This window comes from Delphinapterus leucas, chromosome 15, assembly GCF_059928025.1.
Source record: "Delphinapterus leucas isolate spDelLeu-1000000601 "Yukka" chromosome 15, BTC_Dleu_Yukka2, whole genome shotgun sequence".
NCBI classification, from domain to species: Eukaryota; Metazoa; Chordata; class Mammalia; order Artiodactyla; family Monodontidae; genus Delphinapterus; species Delphinapterus leucas.
Window position 1 is genome coordinate 43,934,117 of NC_143143.1, and position 22,066 is coordinate 43,956,182.

General features: G+C 54.2%; 1 protein-coding gene across 4 annotated transcripts in view; it reads right to left on the reverse strand.

Moving 5' to 3' along the window:
• ACSS1 (acyl-CoA synthetase short chain family member 1) overlaps positions 1 to 21,777 on the reverse strand; it is a 42,748-nt gene extending 20,971 nt beyond the window's left edge. For 3 of the 4 annotated variants that reach the window (XM_022594176.2, XM_022594177.3, XM_022594175.3), the window contains exons 1-2: positions 21,470 to 21,776; positions 13,683 to 13,779 (exon numbers count right to left, since the gene is read on the reverse strand). In XM_022594176.2, coding sequence (XP_022449884.2) covers positions 13,683 to 13,779; positions 21,470 to 21,761 — 389 coding nt within the window. In that variant the 5' untranslated portion in view covers positions 21,762 to 21,776. Of the gene's footprint in view, positions 1 to 13,682; positions 13,780 to 21,469 lie in introns of all 4 variants that reach the window. The other variant, XR_002647460.3, reaches the window with a different exon arrangement.
• Between the last annotated feature and the right edge of the window lie 289 nt (positions 21,778 to 22,066).

Genomic DNA, 22,066 nt, shown 5'->3' on the forward strand with positions numbered 1-22,066 from the left:
CCCTGCCTCCACTCCAGGGTCTTAGCCAGTCAGAGAGCAGCATCCCGTTGAACAAGCTGATATGCTTGGGGTTAGCACGTGACGCAACACAACCCCGAGAGGATGACAGTCTACCAGAAACCAGAGCAGGAAATGGAGGAAAGTGCAGGAGAGCAGAAGCAGGTGGATGCTGGGTTCAGCACTGCTTCTCACGTGGTCCCACTGAACCCCACTTCCCACAGGAAGGGACATTTCCCATTTTCACTGCTCTTGTTTTATTGTATTTGTTTTTTTTATATATTTTTTTCTTCCAAAGAAAAAATTATATTGCATTTGAAATTCATTGATGGTTTCTTTTCAATACAGCGTATGAGGACACAAATTTAAGGGTCACTGTAGACTTTTAAAGCACATACAACATCTGTAACTTAGTTTCTTAAATAATTTTTAAACAAAATCAAAACAATTTAAACAGAAATATTTTAAACACTCAAAATCATAGCTCCAATGTTGCTCATAATCTCAGTGTGAATGACTTGCTGTATTTGTTATTTAACAGAAAGCTGGCATGGAAGGGCAGAGTAAGTCCACCCCACCCACGTGGCTCTACCCTCCTGGCCAAGACCCAGGAGCGTTTGTGGTTGCCCTGTGCTCAGAGGCCCAGAAAGGGGCAGCCCAGCAAGGGCCAGCAGGAAATGAAGGGTGGGCAGTGACAGGCCTTGGGGGAGGCCAGAGGAGAGATCACTAGTGTAACCAAGCAGGACCTTATGGGGCCTTCCAGGGACAGACCCCTCCCCCATATCCTCTGCTTTAGCTCCTCTCTAAAGTACCTAGATAATAGTATCTGATGCACATTCCTGAGTTGTTTTACAGATGCTAAAACCCCCACCAGACGGAAGAAATTAACTACTTGTAGCCTCTGGACCTACTGGAGCCTGAGGATTGATAATGTTAACAGCCCTGTTAGTCACCATCAACCAGAGAACTGTGGTGAGCTGATCACATACCCTGGGACTCCCCTCCCTCACCTTGCCTTTAAAAAGGCTTTCCTGAAACCCATCAGGGAGTGGGGTGTTTTGAGCACCAGCGGCCCTGGACTCCTTGCTTGGTGCCTGCAGTAAACGCTGCACTTTCCTTCACTCCAACCCCGTGTCAGTAGATGGGCTTTACTGTGCACGGGCAAGCGGACGGACCCAAGTTTGGTTCGGGTAACACGAGTGCAGCCTGCGCTCCCCCTCGACTCCTGCCCAGGCTGGCACACTGCCTCTCTGGTAGGACCCTATCCTTCTCCTTAAGGCTTTAGGAGGACAAAAGCACCATTCACTGACCCCATCCACCCCGCACCTGAGCTTGTGATGAAAGAAAGAGCACCCCGACAGCCCCCAACAGCAAACTCCCCGGAGCCAGGACCCAGAAACACACCTCCTGCGTGCGGGGAGGAGGTTAGGATAGTCTGTGACAGCACTCAAGAGGCAGCTATGGTCAGTCACACAGAAGGATAACTTAAGCCCAGCGCAGTTGCCATTTTCAACAGCGCTAAGGACTTAAGGAGTTGGTGCTGGGGAGATGGAGGCTCAAGTGTGTCAGAGATCAGTGGTGATGACATCCAGTCCTTTTTCTGCAGACGGAAGGCAGCATTTTGAAGTCGAGGAAGGCACAGAGCCGTCCAGACAGAGAGGCCTGGGTTACTTTCTATAGGAGTTGCACGGGCATGGGAGCTCACCTTTCTCAGCTGCCACAAGATCACCTGAGAGAAACAGCAGGCCCCTTCCACCTTGTTTAACTGTCACGAGTGTTAATGAAAAGCTTCACCCACTCAGGACCCGGCCAAACATTCAGTAGAGATTATCTTTACCATCAGATGTCTTTGTTTGAAATTACTTTCTAGAAGTACTAAAATCAACTAATTCATTTTGATGAATTTGTAAGATGTTAAAAATTCCATTCTAGGCACCATGGGGGCGAGTAGGGCACCCAGACAAAGAAATGACAAAGAAATGAGAGGGAAAGTGTCCTCCTGCAATCCAGCTCCCACTGGGGAAATGAAGGCATATGAAAGTGTGATGGGCATTTATCACCTCAGCTTCTGGTACAATTACTGAGGCAGCAGGGAGAGCTTTCTGGAAAGGTTGGCCGTGGGGAGGAGGAGAAAGGCAGCAAAGGGGAAAGGACTCCCTTCAGGGGCAGAAGTTGCCTGGCGGTCAGAGCTGGGCAGCTGACCTATAGCCCCGGGAAGGTCTGGAGACCAAGCTGAAGTAGCCCAGGTGTTCCCTGGAGGATCGAGGGGCCTTCTCATGGGCCCTGGAACTGAGTCTGCTGGGTCCCACACCCTTGCCGCTGCATCCAGAGAAGTTTCTGGTAAAGAATCTGATCCGGGTAAATCTCTCGAGTTCACTCCCCTTCCCATCCTCTCTGCTAAGGCCATAAAACTCAAGGTCGAAGAGATCCTTGAAGCCTCCCTGGGGTTCCTGGCCACAGCGGTCCAGCCTCTGCTTAAACATCACGTTGCTGGGAATCACCCCGCACAGCACTAAACAGTCTTCCTAGAATCAGGCCAAGACTTGTAGCTGTTCCACTTCCACCCCTTGGTCCCAGCTCAGCCCTTTAAAGATGTCCAGAGAAAATCTGTCATTCAATGATAGCCCTTCAGATTCCTGAATACCCCCCACCACTACCTCGCAAAGCCTTTTCTCTCCCAGGTTCTCTTGCCCAGCCCTCCATGACGCCACTCCCATTCTCTAGAAACCCCCAGGTTACCAAATGGACCCCGGCATTCCCATGGTATCTGCCCGGGTCAGAATATGGAACGCAGACCCTTGACCCCAACTCTATATTTAACCATGTAAATGAAGAATACATTTATTTTCTAATGCCTGACAAAGGTGGCCCAAATTCAACATGAGGTCACTAACCCACTGACCATCGCCACACACAGAACAGGACTCTGAACAGGGGTCCTCCATATCACAGTCAGTAAATTAATTTTTAAAATCGGACTTTCCAGACTATCCATTTGTCCCTATTTAATTCCATCTCAATTTCTCCTCATCTTTCCAGTTCATCCATTATATTTTTAAACTTGGATTTTTCATTTTAAGCTTTTGCTTTTCATTAGCAGTCTTCTCCAGACTTAGACCACTGGAATATATGGTCAGCAAACCTAGGTCTTCAAATCACAAAAAAGTAAGTGTTATTCAAGTGATCCTGTTACGTGAGGTACTCAAAAATCATTCAAAAGCAGTTCTTGGATACTCATAACTTCTCAGACTTTCACAAACCGAAATGCTGTTTCTGTATCAAACAGAAAATGCAGCCACTCAGTGATGGGTGCTCTGGGCTGTTACTGCAGGATGCACTGGCTTCCTCCTTGCCTGCGAGATCTTTCCAAGGGACAGTGACACGCAGCTTTCTGAGAAATGATCTCAACAAAATGAGTTAGAGTTCTATTTTCAAGTGCCACGAGAAATATAGCATTCGTCATGCAGGTTCTGAATAAGATCACGTTTGTCCGTGAGTAGACTCCTCAGGGCCATGCCTTCCATGTGGACGCATGCAAATGACAGGCACAAATACACAGACTGGCCTCATATTCAGGGTGCTGAACACCAGCAAAATGCTGCCTGGCCTTGGGGGAAGGAAGGAAACCTTCTACAGCCAACTCTAAGCTTCAAGTGGGAGGAGCATTCATCCAATGCTAATCCGTAACCAACACGACATCTGCCCAAACACAGACAGAAGAAAGGCACCTCTGGCCCAGCTCAATCCAACACAGGACACAGCTGGACAGCCCCAGGGGAAGTAAGATAAGCCGGGTGCGTTTGTGTGCTCGCGCGCACGTGTGTGTGTGTGTGTGTGTGTGTGTGTGTGTGTGGTGCTGTTGTATTTAAGAAACGCCATCTGGAATGCATGCCTTGCTTACTTGCTACCATTACCATTACTCTGGCTCTTGTGCTCATTAAATAAACACTGGAAAAGAGGCTACCTCCTTCTGTGTCCACCTGCCCCACTGAGTATGAGCTTTACTTGGGCAGGGATTTGTTCTTTGCCTTCCTCCCAGCGTCTGGAACCGGGCCTAGCTCAGAGAAGGTATGCAACAGATATCTGTGGACTGGAAAGGAAGAGCAGGTAAGCAAGAAAGGATGAGAGCCCTGGCGGGTGCAGGGTGACTGGAGCCCGAGCTCTAACCATGAGCGCCGGGTCCACCCCGCAAATGCCTCCCAGCCTCCTGTACCTCCTGTACCCTGGCAGGAGACATCCTGCCCCTCAGAGAGGGTGATGGGCAGGGCCGCCCCACTGATAGGCCAGCATACAGCTCCTGTCCTCTGCGTTTCCTTCTGCCGATAAGGGAAGGAACCCAGGGAACTGTGTCGATGTGTGTGTGGAAGGCCTGTGACAGTCACTTCTTTCCTCCAAGCCTGGTGCTGAGGGGAGGGGTCAACCCCATGGTCCAGATGCAGGACTGGACAGGACACATCTTTCTTCGGTACACTTCTCTAGACTTTGATATTCTCTTCAGCAAGCCATTTCTGGAAGATGGAGGTGGTGAGAGAAGCAAGGGCTGGCTTTTGGAAAGCGGAGCACGGCAAGAGGGTTCCCTTCTCACAGGGAGAAGCTCACCAGGCCTCGGGACCAACTCCTTCCCTCTGGCAGACTCCTCTGGCCCAGACATTACTGTAGCCACTAAATCTAATCTAACATAATGACATGTGCTTACTCTGCTACTTACTGCCACCGAGAGAACAGAAGCCCAGGGAATTCAGCTGAGCAGGCTCATAACCCAAGTATGAAATTCCTCTCACGTCATGATTTGATCACGTGACCATGACCTTGAGTGAAGGTAAGCTGCAGTGAACTATAAAGCAGCTGCCACATGTTGACACAAAAACGCCCAAGCTGCCATTGCCAAGGAAGGCCCCGGACACACTCAGCATTCACAGGAAACAAGAGCTGAACTGCCACAGCTGACACCAGGCCAGCCAGTGAGCTTGCAATCACTAAAGCTGCATGTTTTCTAAATTTATTACAAAAAATAAATGTATTCTCCTTGAGGTTTTGCTACACTCTGCAGAAAGTTCTGGACTCAGAGAATTTCCCTCTCAGGAGAGTGCCTCAGTGAACGACATCTGATCAGAGATGGGGCTCCCACCCAGCTCCCCATACACCCAGGGTCTAGACTGTCTCAACCATAGAATGGCCTAATAATAGGACCACTACTAAGGTGGTCTCGAGGACTCCTGTGGTCTGAATGTCTGCAAAATCCTAACCCCCAAAGATGATAAGATGATAGTATTAGGAGATGGGGCCTTGGGGGGGGTAATTAGGGCACGAGGGTGGAGCCCCATGATGGGATTAGTGCCCTTATAAGTGAGACCCCCACAGAGCTCCCTTTTTCCTTCCACCATGTGTGGACACAAAAGGAAGGCGCTGGCTGTGACCCAGGAGGAGGGCCTGACCAGCAGGTGACCGTGCTGGAACCTTGATCTTGGACTTCCAGCCTCCACAACTGTGAGAAATAAGTCTCTGTTATTTATAAGCCCCCCCACTCCGCCCAGTCAGTGGTGTTTTGTCATAGCAGCCCAAACAGACTTAAGACCAAATATGAAGTCCTAGGCACATATAAAGGGATCCTATAAACAGTAGCTATAATTATTGCAGAATGGCAGAAAAATAAAATTGGTGAAAATCAGTGGTTCCTTAACAGCAGGAAGGAGAGTGAAAATGCCAGTTTGCTTTTGTGTAAATCTTAGGCAGCCGTGTCACTGGCTCAGGGTGAATGAGAGTCACCAGTGTATTTGAATGCGGTTCGAGAATCCCTCCCCTGAAGGCCCACCTGCTCCACGCGCCCTGCCGTGGCTGTTGATGGGAAGCCCTCATTTGGGGTGGGCGGTGGGTCTGAGGATGCATCACCCACAGTCAGGGCTGCCGCCAGCTACAGATTCCAGGCACTTGGCAATGGCCTGGGGTTTCGGGAGCCTGGAGGGAAGGTAGGCCCACCGCCATGCCTGTGCACCCCGCCCATCCGCCACCTGCCGTGTCACCCCACCACCTCCACCAGCTGCCCCGTCTTCTCCAGCCACGCTTGCCACCCACTGTGACCACAAGGAGCCTCCTCTCCGGGCCAGCCTCGGCCACCTGCAGGCCCGCGGGCTCCTGCCTCCTCAGCCTTCCCCAACCCGCTCGTGTTACTGCCCAGGGAAGCCTCCTCCTGCCTGCCCACTGCCACCACATGCACAGTTCCTTCAGTGACAGCAGGAACAGCGCTGCTCTGAACCCTAGGCACGTCCGTGGAGCACTCCCAACAGCCCGTGGGCTGGGAGCTACCATCACGACCCCATTTTCCAGATGAGGAAACTGAGGCACAGAGGAGTTAAGTGACTTCTCAAGGCTATTCAGCTGAAAGGGTCAAGGGTCAGGTCAGGATTCAAACCCAAGCCTGGCTCCAAGGGCAGCTCTCAAAACCCACAGCTTCAGAATAACTGACACCCTATTTCAAAGGTTCCCAAACCTGAGGATTTTTGCCATCTGCCAACTCCACCGTTATTTATGTAACATTTTTCCTTGGATTGAAATGAGCAAGAGAAGTGTTCAAAGCCGCTCACTGTGGTTGAATCGAGCCTTCCTCTAATCAGGACGGAGGAGAACTGGGGCGGGGTGGGCGTGCTTTTCTTCACGCTTCAGTGTTTGGCTCCACATTCAGAACCACCTGCCCCAGGGTCCAGCTCCCTCTCATCCTAAGTCTTTCTCTCCCACTCTTGACGCAGCCCTGGTGGAACAGAAGTGACAGGTCAGACTTGAGAAAAGGTCTGCCCTCTTCCCTGATTCACGCCTGATTTCCCTTGGACCTCGGCACTGGCCTTCAGCCCGAGTCTTGTCTCCGGAAAAGAAGTTCTTTCCTTTCCAGACTCAGAGCCCCGCTCACATCGAGGCAGGCAGTGCCAACACAAGAAGAACCCCAGAGGCTCCCGCAGGCTGGTAGCCCTGAGCGAGAGCGGTCTGAGGCCCCAGTCAAGGACAACCAGCAGGGAGAATGGGGCTGTCGGCCCAGATGAAGCAAAGGAATCCACCCTCCCAGTGGCCCAGAAACCTCGCTCCAGCTTCCCAGAGGAAGTTTAACTGGATCTGTTGATGGGAAATTGCCAGGCCTCTCCCCCATCCAGACCCCCACTGTTCCCAGGTTCGGATGAGGTCCAAGACAGACACAGGGGGTCAGGAGACAGAATGAAGGGCCAGGCAGGCCCCCTAACCTGGCCCATTGCCCCTCCTCTCGTACCCAAAGTGACCCCTCCTGCCTCCAGGGCCCCAAGGTCCCCAGAGCCCCTCCAGCACGTGCGCTTTCTGCTCCTCACGGCCCCGCCATCACACCAGGACTCCACGGTCTCTAGGCCCACCTTGTTCCGCAGCCGTCCCTTGTCCCTCCTAGAGGCCACCTGGAGCCCTCAGGCACTGACCTCTCCTCCCCAGCTGGAATCACGGTTAACACGCGACTCCTTGTCTTGGAGGTCCTGGAACACATAGCCCTGGTCAGTGAAGGGGTGCGATGTCTGCACACGGACCTACAGGCCTGTCACCAAGTTAGCGCCACAGGGCAGCCCGCCATTTACACCTTCACCACCTCCAAGATGCCACAGCACATCTCGCAGATCAGACACTGCTGGGTCCAAACCCTGTTTCTGGCATTTCCAGCTGGGTGAGCCTGAGAGCCCCCTCAGCTCGCTGGGCATCAGGTCCCTCACTTTACAACCCAGGGTGACCGGGAATCCAAACGAAGATCGTAAGTGCCAGGGGCCCACACAGCGGGGGCTGCCCCAGCCTTAGGGTCAGGGCCAGGGTTAGGGCCCGGGGACCTGGAGGACAGCCAGCCCCTGGCTGGTTACAGGGAACCCTCCTGCAAGCGGGTCTTGGGCAGCAGACAGAAGGGTCCAGCACGGTGGGCACGGGGGGCTACATGTCAGCCAAGCATCAGGGCGGCCCTGCAGGGTCTCAGGGCTGCCTGCCGGGCTGCTCCTTCCAGGGGCCTTGATTTTCCACCTCAGCCGGAAGAGGAAGTGTCCAAGGAGCGGGCGGGGAGGGTGGGGGAGGGGCCTGGGGTGACAAGCATCCGAGCAGGCCTCTGTGCTGCCCCGGAGGGGACCCAGCACAGCCACAGCAAGGCTGTCGGCCCCCCTCCCACCACCAGGTCTGCAGCTGCCAGAAGCCGAACCACACAGCTGGAACAGAAGCACCTCCTTAAAGACTGGTCCCCAAGGGGCCAGCGCCCCTTCCCTCCGCAGGCTGCTGCCCCTCCACCTCCCACAATGCAGCCCCCTCCAGCATCCCCTGCACAGCAGAAGGGAGTTCACAAAAAGCAGGCATCCAGCTCCAAGGGAGACATCTGTTATGTGTGGTCCTCCAACTAAACGTCCGCCAGAGGGTTCCCAGAAAGGGCCCCATCAAGGAGGTTCGACTCTCTGTGGAGGTCATTCCTGCTGCAGTCCCAAGACAGGGCCATTGTAAAATGTGAAATTCCAAGAGCCTCAGCTTGCCCAAAAGAATGAGAAAGAAAACCAAGTGTCACGTATAGAAAGATTCAAAGCACTTGCCAGCTTCAAAATCTGGAGCCAAGTCTTAAAGGAAAGTTAAATGCTGGTTTAAAACCAGCTCCATCCAAGTAACCCAGAGCTCCTACCGGATTCTGAGAGCCAGCACGGGGATTCCTGACCAAGTTTTGCAATCAGAGTTACTCAGAGGTCAGCAGGGGACACTGCACACAAGCCTGGCAGCCACTAGCTTCCGGTGCCTCCGCCGAGGAGAGCCCACCGACAAACCCACTTACCCTGCCTGCCAGGGGCCCCTGTCCTGGAGCCTCATGGTCACCGGTCCTGGTTCACCCCAAAGCACCCCACCCTCAGCCTCACTATGTCCATTAATGATCTTCTCCTTCAGTTGCCCTAATATTTTAATAAAGGAGTTTGCTCACTGCAAACTGTAGTTAATCTGGGGGTGAGAAGCACCAGGTGCAAGGGTCGGGGGGCTGCCTTTTAGCGGGCTCCAAACTGTTCTCCTGATGTGAGGACCTCTCCCTGCAAACCCCACCCGGCCCTCCCGGCCGCAGCAGCCACAGGGCCACCCGTGCCCTTCCCCTCGTCAAATCTGAAATCCTCTACTGACCTCCCTTCACCTGCCCCGACCTACAGCCAAATCAGACCCACATCCTCCCAGACCCAGGTCTGGGCTTTCATTCCCCTGTGCTGCTCAACACCCAGCACCCAGTGGAGGAGAAAACAGGGTCAGAGAGCTGGAGATTTGCTCCAGGTCACACACAGCTGGGGACAAAGCAGGCGGGAACACAGGCCTCCGCCCACCCCGCCACCTCACCCCACAGTGCGCTGGCCGGCCCTGCCCTCGGCCTCCATGCTCGGGCCTCCCCTCCTCGGCCTCCCAAAACCCAACCCCCCAGCACTTCCTCAAAGTCTTCTCCAACGGCGGCGTTACAGCAACTTCCTGCTTCCTCCCACCAGAGCCCACAGGGCCCTTCCGTGACCTTAACAAGTGGCCACGTAAAGACACCCGGGGCCCGGGGCACAAGCCAGCTTCTCAGGAGGTGCCTCCAGGCTTCAGAGCTCGCGGCACCCTCTACCCAGGGGTGCTGGTGTGGCTGCCCCAGACAGAGGGCTGCCCCAGGGGCTGGGCCGCATTCTGTATTCTCAGTGGGCCCCCCATGCTAGGCACCAGTAACGCCCAGTGCCTGGTCGGCTGGCCCAGGCAGGAGGCGTCCTCCGCGCTGGCCGAGGGGCTCTGAGGCAGGCAGCGGGGAGGGGGCCTGCCGTCCACTCTGCGCCTCTGGGCAGGGGCTCCCCACTGTGCACGCCCCACCATAAGAAGGCCCAGCTGGAACAACTACAGAAATCATCGCCTCTAGGGCTGGACCCACAGTGGAAGCTCCACTCTGCTCACATGTAGGCACATGGGGGGTGCCAGGCCTGCTCTCCCCACTGCAGCCCAGACGCCCAGCTCAGCTGCACAGCCTGGCCATGACCACAGCAGCGCTGCCCTCATGGCAACCTGCGTTCACAGAGGAGGGCCAGGCCAGGGCTAAAACATGCTACAGATTAATTAAAAGGTCACATCTTAGATAAATAACAAGGGCCTACTGTAGAGCTCAGGGAACTATATTCAATATCCTGGGATAAACCATAACGGAAAAGAATATGAAAAAGAATATATATGTGTATAACTGAATCACTCTGCTGTACAGCAGAAATTAACACATTGTAAATCAACTACACTTCAATAAAATAAATTTTTAAAAAACTTTTTTTTTAGAGGACTCATGTCTGGACCCCTGTTCAGAGAGCCTCACACGGGAGATCCTGGTTTGGAGCCTGGTGAATACTCTCAGGCCGCTCTCTCCTCTGTCCGAGTGCAGGCACCCTCCACTGAGAGGTCCTGAGCACAGAGCACCAGGGCCAGACACAGCGTCTGCTCTGCTCCATGCCCTCTGCCCGTCCCCAGCTTGGAAACCCCTGGCCCAGAGCCCGGGCTCCAGGCAGGCAACGGTCTTGAGCCCCCGCACCACCTGCCTAGAGGACAGGGATTTGTGTTTATCCACATCCCCATCGCCAAGGGCCTCTAGAATCTGTCTGCTTAAACCGAATGTGAAGGACCATCTTGCGAAATAAGCACGTGGACGGCTGGAAAGAACTGCTCCCAGTGCTATCTGGCTGCACAGCCTCGGGGAGCCACCCAGATTATGTGCCTGCCTGGCCTCTGCAGCCCTGGCCTCGGAGGCCTCAGGCGGTGCCAGGGGGCCCAGGTTTGCAGGCCTGCTGGCTCGCTGGGGAGAACAGCTCCCTCAGGTCAGTTCTGAACACACCTCTGGGCAGAGGAAGGCTGGAAATCGGATGGGCGGCCCTCTGGCCCTGGGTCCGGCCTCAGGTCACAGGCTGCCCTCTTCCCCGGGAGACACGTGCAGGCCATCCCAGGCTGATCCCAGACAGCAGAGGTCCTGCCCCTTCGCCTCCCATCAGGGAGGGAGCACCGCGCCTGAAGGACAGAACCCCAGCCCACGAGGCTGTCCTTCTCCCAGAGCCACGCAGCCGGCGCCAGCATGAGGCGCCCCACGCGCTGCCTAGCGGGCCCCCAAGGCCTCAGCCCGTCTGCCAGGGTGCGCCTGGGAATTGCCGCCAGCCAAGCAACAATTGCAGGCGGGGTGGGGCCGGGCTGAGGACACTGCTGCCCCGGGGTTCCCAAAGCTGGTCCTGCCAGGCCTCCCCCACCCTAGGGAGGTGCAGCTGCACATACACCCCAGTGCTCAGAACCCTGAAGACAGCAGACAGGCCACCCCCAGGCAATGGCCCAACTTCCAGAACAGGAGCAGGGCAGTGCCTGCAACCCGGGAGAGCGGTTCCGGAGGATCCTTGAACACCAAGAGCAGGTTGTAGACATGTGCACGTTTACGGCGTGTGTGCGAGGGCGTGTGCAACACATGTGGACCCACATATCACTAGGGCTTGGGACAGGAGGGGGTTCACGTTACAAGCTCTCTGATGATTCTTCAGAAATGCACCTCTTCAGAAGAATTCAGCAGACTCAGGAGGGAGAGGCTCTGTGCACCTGAGGACTGAGATGGGTCCCGCAAGCTTAGGACAGACCAGGCAGGCGTGGTCCCCAGGAACCCACCTCCAGCACCCCAGCCCGTGAGAACCACATCCCCACGCAGTTTCCTTCAAGGGCTCAGACCATGGGTCTGGAACTTGGTCTTCAGGTCGCCAAGGCCTGTGACCATCCTGGGGCACCTTGGGTGCCACCATGTGAGACACTTGGCAGGAATGCACTTTATTTTAGTGGCAGTTTGTATGCTGGCAGGACGACGAGCACCAAGTGTAGGCAGCTCTCCTCTGAGACAGGAGGAAGAAAATCTCACGTCAAAAACCTAACATGACCAGGAAAATTATGAATCCAAGTCCCTCAAAAACTAGCTGCAGGGGCTTCCCTGGTGGCGCAGTGGTTGAGAGTCCGCCTGCCGATGCAGGGGACACGGGTTCGTGCCCCGGTCCGGGAAGACCCCACATTCCGCGGAGCGGCTGGGCCCGTGAGCCATGGCCACTGAGCCTGCGCGTCTGGAGCCTGTGCTCCGCAACGGGAGAGGCCACAGCAGTGAGAGGCCTGCGTACCACAAAAAAAAAAAGAAAGAAAAGAAAAGAAAAACTAGCTGCAATTACAGACAACCCGTTCACACACTTCTCTTTTCCCTCTAACAGTAAATAACAACAGTCACCTGGCACTAAGACCAGCTGAAGTTTGTAAAACCATTTCTTCAGGCTGAGCTTGTTTATTTATAGAGAGAGAATAATAAATTCTTTGCCTGTACTTATAGGTTTATACCTTGCCCGGGGCTGCTCTGCTATGGAAATGAAGTTGTTCTTTGTTTTAACAAGATGGCTGCAGTCCTGAGACTCCCCCCCAGTTACAAACACACACTCAACAGTCCCGCCGAGCGCCTCTCAGAGGCCCGACTCGGCCCAACCCCAGTTCCGGGTCCCGGTCCACGGGAGGACCGGAGAAAATTAGCCCACAGCTGAACTCCCCTGACCTCCTCCACCCCCACCCATAGAGACTTAATCTGCTGGACAATCACACAGAGATGAAGTCGGGCCAATAAGGGTGAAGAACAGCGGAGCAGCTTGTCTATTAGAGCAGTGCCCCCAACTCCAGCGTGCAGGGCCCGGGGGTCCCAGGCCACAGTGCTGCTGATGCGTGGACCCCATGGAGTCAGGAGGGTGTCTGTCCAGGGGACCCAGGTCAGTGCAGTGACTGGCAGTAAAGGCTGGGAGGGACTGTGACGGCCGAGGGGTATTGGGAGCAGGGGAGGGACAAGCAAGGCAGGACGCACTAGGAGCCACAGCAGATTAACGAATGTCACTTTGCTCCATCCAGAAGTTCAGCTGAACACAGCTTCCCCAGGCTTGGTGCCCTGGATCTGTGATAAAACCTGCGTCTGAAAAACAAGCAGGAAACCAGGGGTCCCCGCGGTCAGGACTTGCTCCTCTGAACCCTCCTCCTGAGATAGCGCTGGAAAGGTAAGTTGAAGCTTGAGCAAAGGGCTTTTCCCGCAGGGATGCGGTGACAGACCAGGGACCTCTGAGCAAGCCAGTCCCGGGAGGGGGCAGGGCTTTAAGGCCAGCACCTGACCCCAGACGCCGGGTCCGCTCAAACCCCCCAACACACAGGCTTGACGTACACAATACGGGAAGAATTTATTTAAGGAGTCACAGATACAAATATCAGGTGGAGCCCCTTTTTGTTTGTTTTATTTTAGCCCCTTTTTAAAGACCATTTTATTTGTTGTGCCACAGTTGTAAGCACACTAAGAGGGGCTGATTTTAGTTACCCCAGCGTGTACTTTATTCAGTCCATGTTCATGTTTACTCTTCCTGAGACCAGAGAACATTTCCCAAGAGGAAACATGGCCCCTGATACTCATATAACCCCCCGCCCAGAACAGGTCACAGTCACACGGGACCGCACCAAGAGTCTGCCCTGTGCCTTGAACGTTTGTCATATTTGTTTCTGAGGACCCAGTTCCTTCCAGGGGAATCTAAAGACAACAAGTATTGCCCAGGTAGGCAAGGAGGCCGGGGCTCCTCCTGTCACAGCCCGGCAGCAGCGTTTGGTGCTGACGTCCAGCACGACAGAGGTGCCCTCCCTCAGGGGACCCATGGTACCTGTAGGTGATCCTCACTTCAGTTCCAGGCTCATCCTGCTCCCAGATCAAAGCGACGCTCTCCGGGGACTTCCGAACATGCTGATCCAAGCAGTTGACTGCACAAAAACAGGTTCATGGACATTACACTTGGTGCCACTGGAGTCGGAAAGGGGAGGGTCAGGTTTGCAGTGGTTTAGGGTCACTGGGGTGGACCCTTCCCTCATCAGAGGCGGGTTTCTACTTCCTTGCAAGGAGAACGGTGATAGAGCCCGCAGAAACGAGGTGGTCACTACCCAAAGATGACCTCGCAGGTACAGGTGACCCCTGGGAATGCTCTGAAGCAGGTGCTTCACACCAGGAGTCCCAACCCCGGCCCCCACCCAGGGGACCCTGACCCGACTGGCCCCGTGGTTTTCAAGGCTCCCTGGCGGTTCTAACGTGCACGGCCAGGGCTGAGTGCCGCAGGCTGAGCTGTGGGAAAGAAGACTCGATGCAAACAGGGCGCCCCGAATCAGTGCGCGTGCGTGGGGTGGGCTCTCGTGTGGTGGAGGTGCGATCCAGGACAAGGGCCCACATCCCTTCTCAGGTGTCCAGCCAGCACCCTGCCCCAAGAAGTGACGCAATGATGGCAAAATGCCTTGCTAGTTTTCCGGGAGGCTCTGCTCCCTTCCCCTCCATTACCCAAGCTCAGGTCACATGACTGCCCGCAAAAACAGGTCAGTTGTGCTGGTTTACCGTCAACCCGAAGATTAGTAGGATCATGTTCATTGCTAACCTCCTATTCACCACCACTGGCTGGACTTCAGGGTGAGCTTGGCTCTGGCCGGTTTGTGCCAGAGCCCCTTCCAGCCGGCCCTCGTGGCCTGTTTTCATTACGCACTTCCCCATCAGCAGAGGAATAAATACCACAAACAGCTCTGGGGGCAGCAGCCACTGCTCACCTGGTCTTCAGGGTCACCCTCATGTCCAGGTACATAAATTTTTCTTTTTTTTTCTTTTTGGGGCAGTTACTATCTTCTCCAAATCAATCTCCTCCTACATAAATGGGAGATGCACCCACTGCTGCATCTAACTCACAGGGCTGGGCCAGCATCAGGTGGAAGGCAGCACTGAGGTGCTACCACCGGAATCCAAGGTCAACTACCACCTGATAATCACCCTGCTGCGAGTTACTACAAATATTTCCTGATGGAAAACCATTCTGACAAAAGTTATGGGAGGCCCTCCCCATAACAAACCACGTGATTCCCATAATCCTCAACAGGGTGAACTCACATGAAAACATTTACAAACTTTAGCTTGTGTGTGTGTGTCTGTGTGTGTTTTTCTGTGTGTGTGTGTCTGTGTGTGTGTGTGTGTGTGTGTGTCTGTGTCTGTGTGTGTGTGTGTCTGTGTATGTGTGTGTCTGTGTGTGTGTGTGTGTGTGTGTGTGTATCACATTTTTCCCTCTCAGGTTATTTTATCTGTCATTTACTCTTACAAATTAAAAAGTTTCATTTCAACTTTCTGGCTCCTAACAAGTATATAAATTATACCTCAAAAAATTTAAGAAATAAAGATAGATGTCATGGGAAAAATTACTACTTACACAGGAAAGTTCTTTGAATGACTAGAAAAATAGAAGAGAAAAAATGCCAAAAAAAATAGAAGAGAGGAAAGCAGGAAGGCACACTGAGAAGGGGCTTGGTGGCAAAACCTGGATTTACACAATAAACCCAACATCAATATGTGTGTCAGTCTGGTCCAAAGTTTAGAAATCAAGAGTTTTCACACTAAAACCACAGATTTCTGGCTTCTCTTGAACAAGCAGCAGATGAGGCCATACCCTCGCCTGGCAGCTGAGGTGGTGACCACTCTCAGCAGGGGTGGATCCCGTCCCCTCCCCTCACTGGCCGTGCCGAGTCTGCTGAAGGCCTTCCTGCCTCGGGGCCTTTGCACAGATTCACCCTGCCTGGGGTACACCGTCCCACCCTCACCACTCCTGCCCTTCATCTGGTGCCCACCCTCCCACAGGTCCCAGCCTACACGTCCTCACTCTGTTATGGAGCACTTCTCTTCCCTTGGACCTCATGCCTCCCAGACTCTTAACTCTTCCTGCAATGTATCCAGCTTGCTGCCCCTCTGTGGGCAGGGGCCAGATGCCCTGTTCCTGTTTGGACACCTGCAGCCTGACCCGGGGCTCAGAGCAGAGGAAGCACCTAAGCTATGGATGACGGATGGACCTCCCAAGTCCCTGAGCTGGAGGGCAATGTGGGGTCCAAATGACACCAGGTTGGCCCCATGCCCAGGGGAGGGAAGAGACCTCTTCTCATCTTCATGGCTTAGTCCCTCAAGAAGTTTTCTTTTTGGTCTAAATTAGGGCTTCTAAATTCCCCAGGATCCCCAGAGGACTTATGAGCATGTAGCGAGGCCCCACCCTAAGTCTCTGACTGAGCAGGTCGGGGTGGGCCTAAGCATTTCACTTCTACCAAGATCTGACATGATGCTGTGGTCCAGGACCACGCTCACACAGGCGGACATACGCACACATGCACTCACGTCTACCTGGTATGTATATTCCCAATTCCAGGGGGGCTTTCTTTTTCCAATGGGGACAGGAGTAATTAAAGACTCTTGCGAGCTCTGTAAGACATCTGGCCACGCCTCCACTGGATGGCGGCCTGGGGTCATGGTTAAAACCATGCTCTAGAGCCAGGCCACTGTCCAACCACTCGCTAACCGCTAACTGCAGACTCGCTTGTTTATCTCTAAACAGCACCGCTATATCTCACTCTCCTAATCCGTGGTGGTGGTAATGGTTCCAGACTCTAGGAGTCACGGTAGTAATTAGATGCCACTGGAGTTTTCCTGCCATGGGGTCAGATGTTGTGGCTGTGTCCCCAAGGGAAACACAGTTCACAACTGCCATGGACAACACTCAGATGACACAGCGCCCAGAGAAAAGCATAGTGCAGGGTGTGGGGCGACGTGGCTCTACAATGCCACGTGTATGTTGGCTCTTAACACGTATGCATGGCTCCCGCTATTGCCTCAACAGCAGAGGGGAAAACAAAAGAGGAAGGAGGAAGGGAAGGAAACTCTTACATCCCCCATTTTTAAACAAGTCTCCACCCAAAGAACTGGGCAGTGGGACAAGGCAATTTCCTTTCCAAGTATTTCCAAGAAGAGCTGGGCAAGAAGAGAGTGCAATTTAAGGCTTGGCTCAAACCGGACCTCTTATTTCAAGCCTTTTCCAAGTTTCCCAGCACACAATGATCTCTCCCTCCCACCACACCGTTCAGCACTCACTCATCTTCCCAGCTCGCTAAACCCTCCCCCATCCGGGTCAGAACGTCCCTGCAGGCAGAGACCATGTCCCTAAGATTCCTTCAACACGGGAGGGGGGCAGGGGATGGTGGAACACACTTCCTAATTCTCCCCTTAGCAGCTGTAAAAAGCTTGAGAACGTTCCCCAGGGTGGATCTGCTCCTTTACTGATCTGTGGTCCGTCTCATTAGAATGCAGGCTCCGAGGCACTGGGGCATTTTCTGCACCGTTCACCACCAAACATGAGTTGGAGCCTTTATTTCCACATCTGTACAAGGGGGCCACCAGACACTTCATGTTGGTGTCACAGGTATGATGGGAGATGAAGCATCATCTCATTCACCTAAGGACAGGTCTGCACCCGGGCCTGTCACAGCTCTGCAAGCAGGTAAGCTGGTGTGTGTGGTGGGTTTGGGTTTGTTTTTAAGAAAAGGTGATGAGAGGGTCATCATTTCCATCATAAACATGTACACACAAAGGCAGACATTTTCATTCAACAAACTCTTGCTGGTTGTTTAAATGCATCCCTGCCCCTCCCCACTTTACAGAAATTCAATTTTAATCCGAAGAGATAAGGGAGTTAATATTCACAAAAGAACTCACAATAGGTTTTCTTTAAATAGGAAACCTCCTTGGTACAATTTGAGGTATTACATCAGTCACAAAAATTGTATTTGCCAACTTTCCAGAAGCATCTGCTATTTAAAGTAAGTCGCGTCTCTAACAACTGAGGAGGATTCAGACTTTTCTGAGGGACGCTCCTTCTGAGACCTGAGGTCATGTGTCCACTTAGAGTTCCTTGAAGGACCTGAGAGAGCTACTTCAGTCGCTGGAAGGACCATGCAACGCCGGAGGCAGGCTCTTGCCATCTCAGTGTGTCTGCCATCTGAATTATTCGAGGCACATCATGAAGAGGAGAGAGCTACAGCGAAATGGTTTCCACTGCTGCAAGGAACGTTCTCAAAAGCGTCCAAGGAATCTCTGTGTTCAATGCTTAGTTAACAACAGTGTCTCTATACCCGAGCTTGAAAGTAAGAATAAACACACTTGTTTTTTAAAATCAGACTCAAAGGAGAGTTTAGTTTTGTGTTTTGAAAGCAATGCGTCACTACCCTCCAGTTCTGCACTTGCAACTGCCTGACATCTCGGAGTTTATACCCAAGGAGCAAAGACATCTGTTGAGCCCTACAAGGGAAAGAGCCAAACTTCAAAAGCTGGAAAGAATCCTTTTCAGAATGTGGCACTGCAGGGGGGGGTGGCTTTACCTCCCCAACCCAGGGCCTCTGACACCACGACCTACCCACCCCTACAACAATGGCCTGGCTCTCCCAGGATCCAAGAAGGGCTGTCAGAGCCACGTCAGCCACCTGTGTGCCCTCCCCAGCCTGCTTCCTGGAAGAGGCTGATCAGGTGGAAATCCCCATGGTCCCGTTCAGAGGAAGCACAGCAGGCTTAGCGGCACTGATGAACACCAGGTTCAAGGTCACAGCCTCCTTCCAGGATTCATTAATAATTAACAAAGGCCAGTGATTGGGTGCAAGGAATGTTCTAAAGACAGTGCAGAGTGCTTTAGAAGTGTTTTCTCATTCAATGGTAACAGCAGCCCCAGGTGTCCCCAGGTCACCGGTGCTGGTCAGAAGCCTAGCAGCCTCTGCCTTGGTCTCTGGGACCTCTGGCCACCAACGACCCTGGGCCCAGTCACCACCCTGTGACAAGCCCCTTGTAGGTGCTTTGGGCCACAGCTCCAGCTGAGCCCAGCCTGCAGTTCAGGCCCCAGACTTGGGAGTCAGCAGCACGTAGATGACTAGAGTCACGTTGATGACAGAGAGCGGAGGCAAGCCACTGCCAGCCCTGTCCAAAGTCCTGACCCGTGGAATCCGTGAGACTAATAAAATGGCAACAATAGGAACTGGAACAGAATTCAGTTACGCACTATTCTCATGTTACAGAAGAGGAGACGCACGAAAGAACAGTTAGGGGAGAGAGGGAGGGATAAATTGGGAGATTGGGATTGACATATATACACTACTGTATATAAAATAGATGACAAATAAGGACCTATGTATACACAGGGAACTCTACTCAATACTCTGTAATGACCTATATGGGAATAGAATCTAAAAAGAGTGGACATATGTACATGTATAACTGACTCACTTAGCTGTACAGCAGAAGCTAACACAACATTGTAAAGCAACTATACTCCAATAAAAAAATTAACTAAAAAAAAAGCACTTGGCAAGACTTTAAAAAAAAAAAAAGAACAGTCGGGGAAAACAAGGATTCAAACCCAGGTGTGACTCCAAAGACACACCTGGAACGACCCAACAGTACCGAACCACCCACAGACTCTTTTTGTTTGTTTAACAGAGTTGTCTCTGTTAAACAATTCCCAATTCTGCCCACTTTAGCAGGTTGGACATAGGTCAGTGGTTCTCAGCGTCAAGTATGTATCAGGAGCACCTGGAGGACCCACCCCTGGGTTTCTGGTTCTGGCCACCTAGGATGGGACCTGAGAACTTGTATTTCTAAAAAGTTTGCAGGTCGTGCTGATGCTACTGGTCCAGGGACCACACTTTGAGAACTGTACGTACAGACCTTCCTGAAGGGGTAAAGGGAGTTTCGAGCGATTCTCCTTTGGAACAAGCCATCATCACACAATCGTCACACAGACAGATCATGCCAAAACACCCCACCCAGCCCACAACTTTCTAGTGGCTCCCAGGGCAGCCATGGCTTGGCCTGGTCCTTTTTCATACCATCACCTCTGTGATTTGCAGACACTGGCGAACAGCAGAGATATTCCTGACACATGAGTGGGTTACATACACATTTGAGGTGAGAATGCGGCTGAAAAGCTGTTTTTCTACAAGGCAGTTTTCAGTTTCTGGCTAAGGTAACCATAAAGGAGAAATAAGTGAAGAAAAAGGGGCAGAAGAGTTGCTTGCTGCTGCACCCTGACCCTGACCTTGACCCTGACCAAGTGAGGCTCAGGAGGCCCTTGCTGCCTGTCCCATTATGTCTGTCGTTACCCATCCCCCCCCACCCCACCCCACCCCCCGACCCCCGTCTTATCTGAGACTGAAAGGTGGCACATGTTCAGAGTCAACCTTGAATGTCCCGCAGCCTCAGGCCTCCCAAGTCCAAGGCAGCTTCCAAAGGAGCTGCATCCTTCTGCGCCGTCCCTCTGCACTCAGCTCTCCCCCATCCAGGGCGCATTCCGCCAACCCTGCAAACCTAAGGGTTTGGTTTTTTCCCAATAGTTCAAGGACACTTGCTGCTGACTCAAGTTTAGAGAAAACACTTCTCTACTGAGTCATTTTTATTAAACCAGCAAAGCAATATACCATATGAAAAAAAATCTGGTCTGAAGTTCCCTTAAGTTTCTTTGTTTGAAAAATAACTGCAAGATACTACCTATAATTCTATGACTACTTCTGAATTTCACAAGTTGAAATCACTACGACTTATTGGTCACCAGTAAGTGCCAGGCCCGTTCCATCACTCTATGTGCCTTGGCCTCATAACCAGTCCCTCAGGTGGGCATTACTGCCTCCGGCCTACACAGGAGGAGACTGAGGCTCAGAGGAACAGAAAAAATGGGCCAGTAAATGGTGGAGCCTGGGAGATTCAGACCCCACTGCCCAGTTCAGGCCTTGGCCACCAAGACCTACAGATCCTTTCCTTAAACACCCCCTAGATCTCACCTATCCCCAGTTACCCCCTTCCTCCTTGACAGGCAGCTCCTCTGACGGCCCCACCCCAGGCCTAGCCTGCCCGGGCCCTCCCTCACTTCCTGGGCCTTCTCCGCTTGCTGGGCAGGGCGTGGGTGCAGTGCACCCTTCCCCACCCCACCCCAATCCCAAATCTTGACAAAAACAGTAGTGGATCCAATCTCAGCAGACACCAGAGGACTGACTGGCGGTGGAGCTGGTTTCTGGGATCTCAGTCGCACGAGGTCTAAAGCCAGCCCCGTGGGTCTTGGGGGCGAGGGTGAAACTGAGCACTGGGAGGCCCCACCATTGCCTCCTCCCGCCCGCGGGCTGACCCCCGCTGCCGGCCGGGCTTCCTCCTCCCCGCCACCCGCCACTTCTCGATTTGTTTACACGAGCAGGGCTGCTCCCCAGGCGGGTCCCCGGCCGGCACCTGGCGGTGACATCGGCCAGAAGCTTTTCGGTTCTGTCTCTGGCGCCGGGGCGGGAGCAGGTAGTCCTGCTCCTGGAGCCCCTCGCCGCCTCCACCGCGGCCCGGCGCGCTCGCCGTGCGGGACGGTGGGAGCCCCAGTTAAACTTGGGGGACGCCGGGTGCCCGAGCCGGGACTGGGGAGTCGGGCCGGGCCGGGAGTCTCCGGGGCTAGTGGTTGGGGGCGGGGTGACTGCGCAGCTCGCCGGGGTCGAGTCCCGAACGCTGAGGAGGGAGCATGTGGGGCCGCCGCCGGCTGGGCTCGGGGTCCCCTCGGGCCGCGTGAGCTGGGGCGCCCCAGCCCCCAGGCCCACTCACCGGACACGTTTAACTGGCCTCCCAGGAACCAGCCGATCCTGCCGCTGCGGAAGTCGCAGTCGCTCACAGTGTGGTAGGGGGTGTCCCACACCAGCACATCCCGCGCCAGCGGCCCCCAGAAGGCTGCCGGCTCGCTGGCGGCCAGCGCGATCCGCTCCTGGTACGAGCCGGCCGGCGCGGCGGGGGCGGAGGCGCTGCCCCAGAGCCGGGGGGCCGCCAGGCCCCGCGCGCCCACCCCGCGAAGGCCGCCCAGGAGCCGTACGACACCGCGGCCCAAGCAGCTCGCCGCCATCGCGCCTCAGAGCCCCGCGCGGCTGTGGCAACCGTGCTCTCCCGTGCCCGCGCCCCGCCCGCCCCCGCCCCGCCCTCCGGCCAACGCCCAGCCCAGGCCCCACCCTCCGGTCAACGCCCCGGCCAGGCCCCGACCCCCGACCCCGCCCTCCGGCCAACCCCGGGCCCTACCGGTCCCAGTCTGAAAAATCTACCCGCCCCACCTCGTCCCACCTCGTCCCACCTCGCCTCTCTTCTCCCACCCTAGAGCGGAGCCGGGAAGCGAGAGGGAGCAGCTGGGGAAGTGGTCCCAGAGCGGGCTGCCGG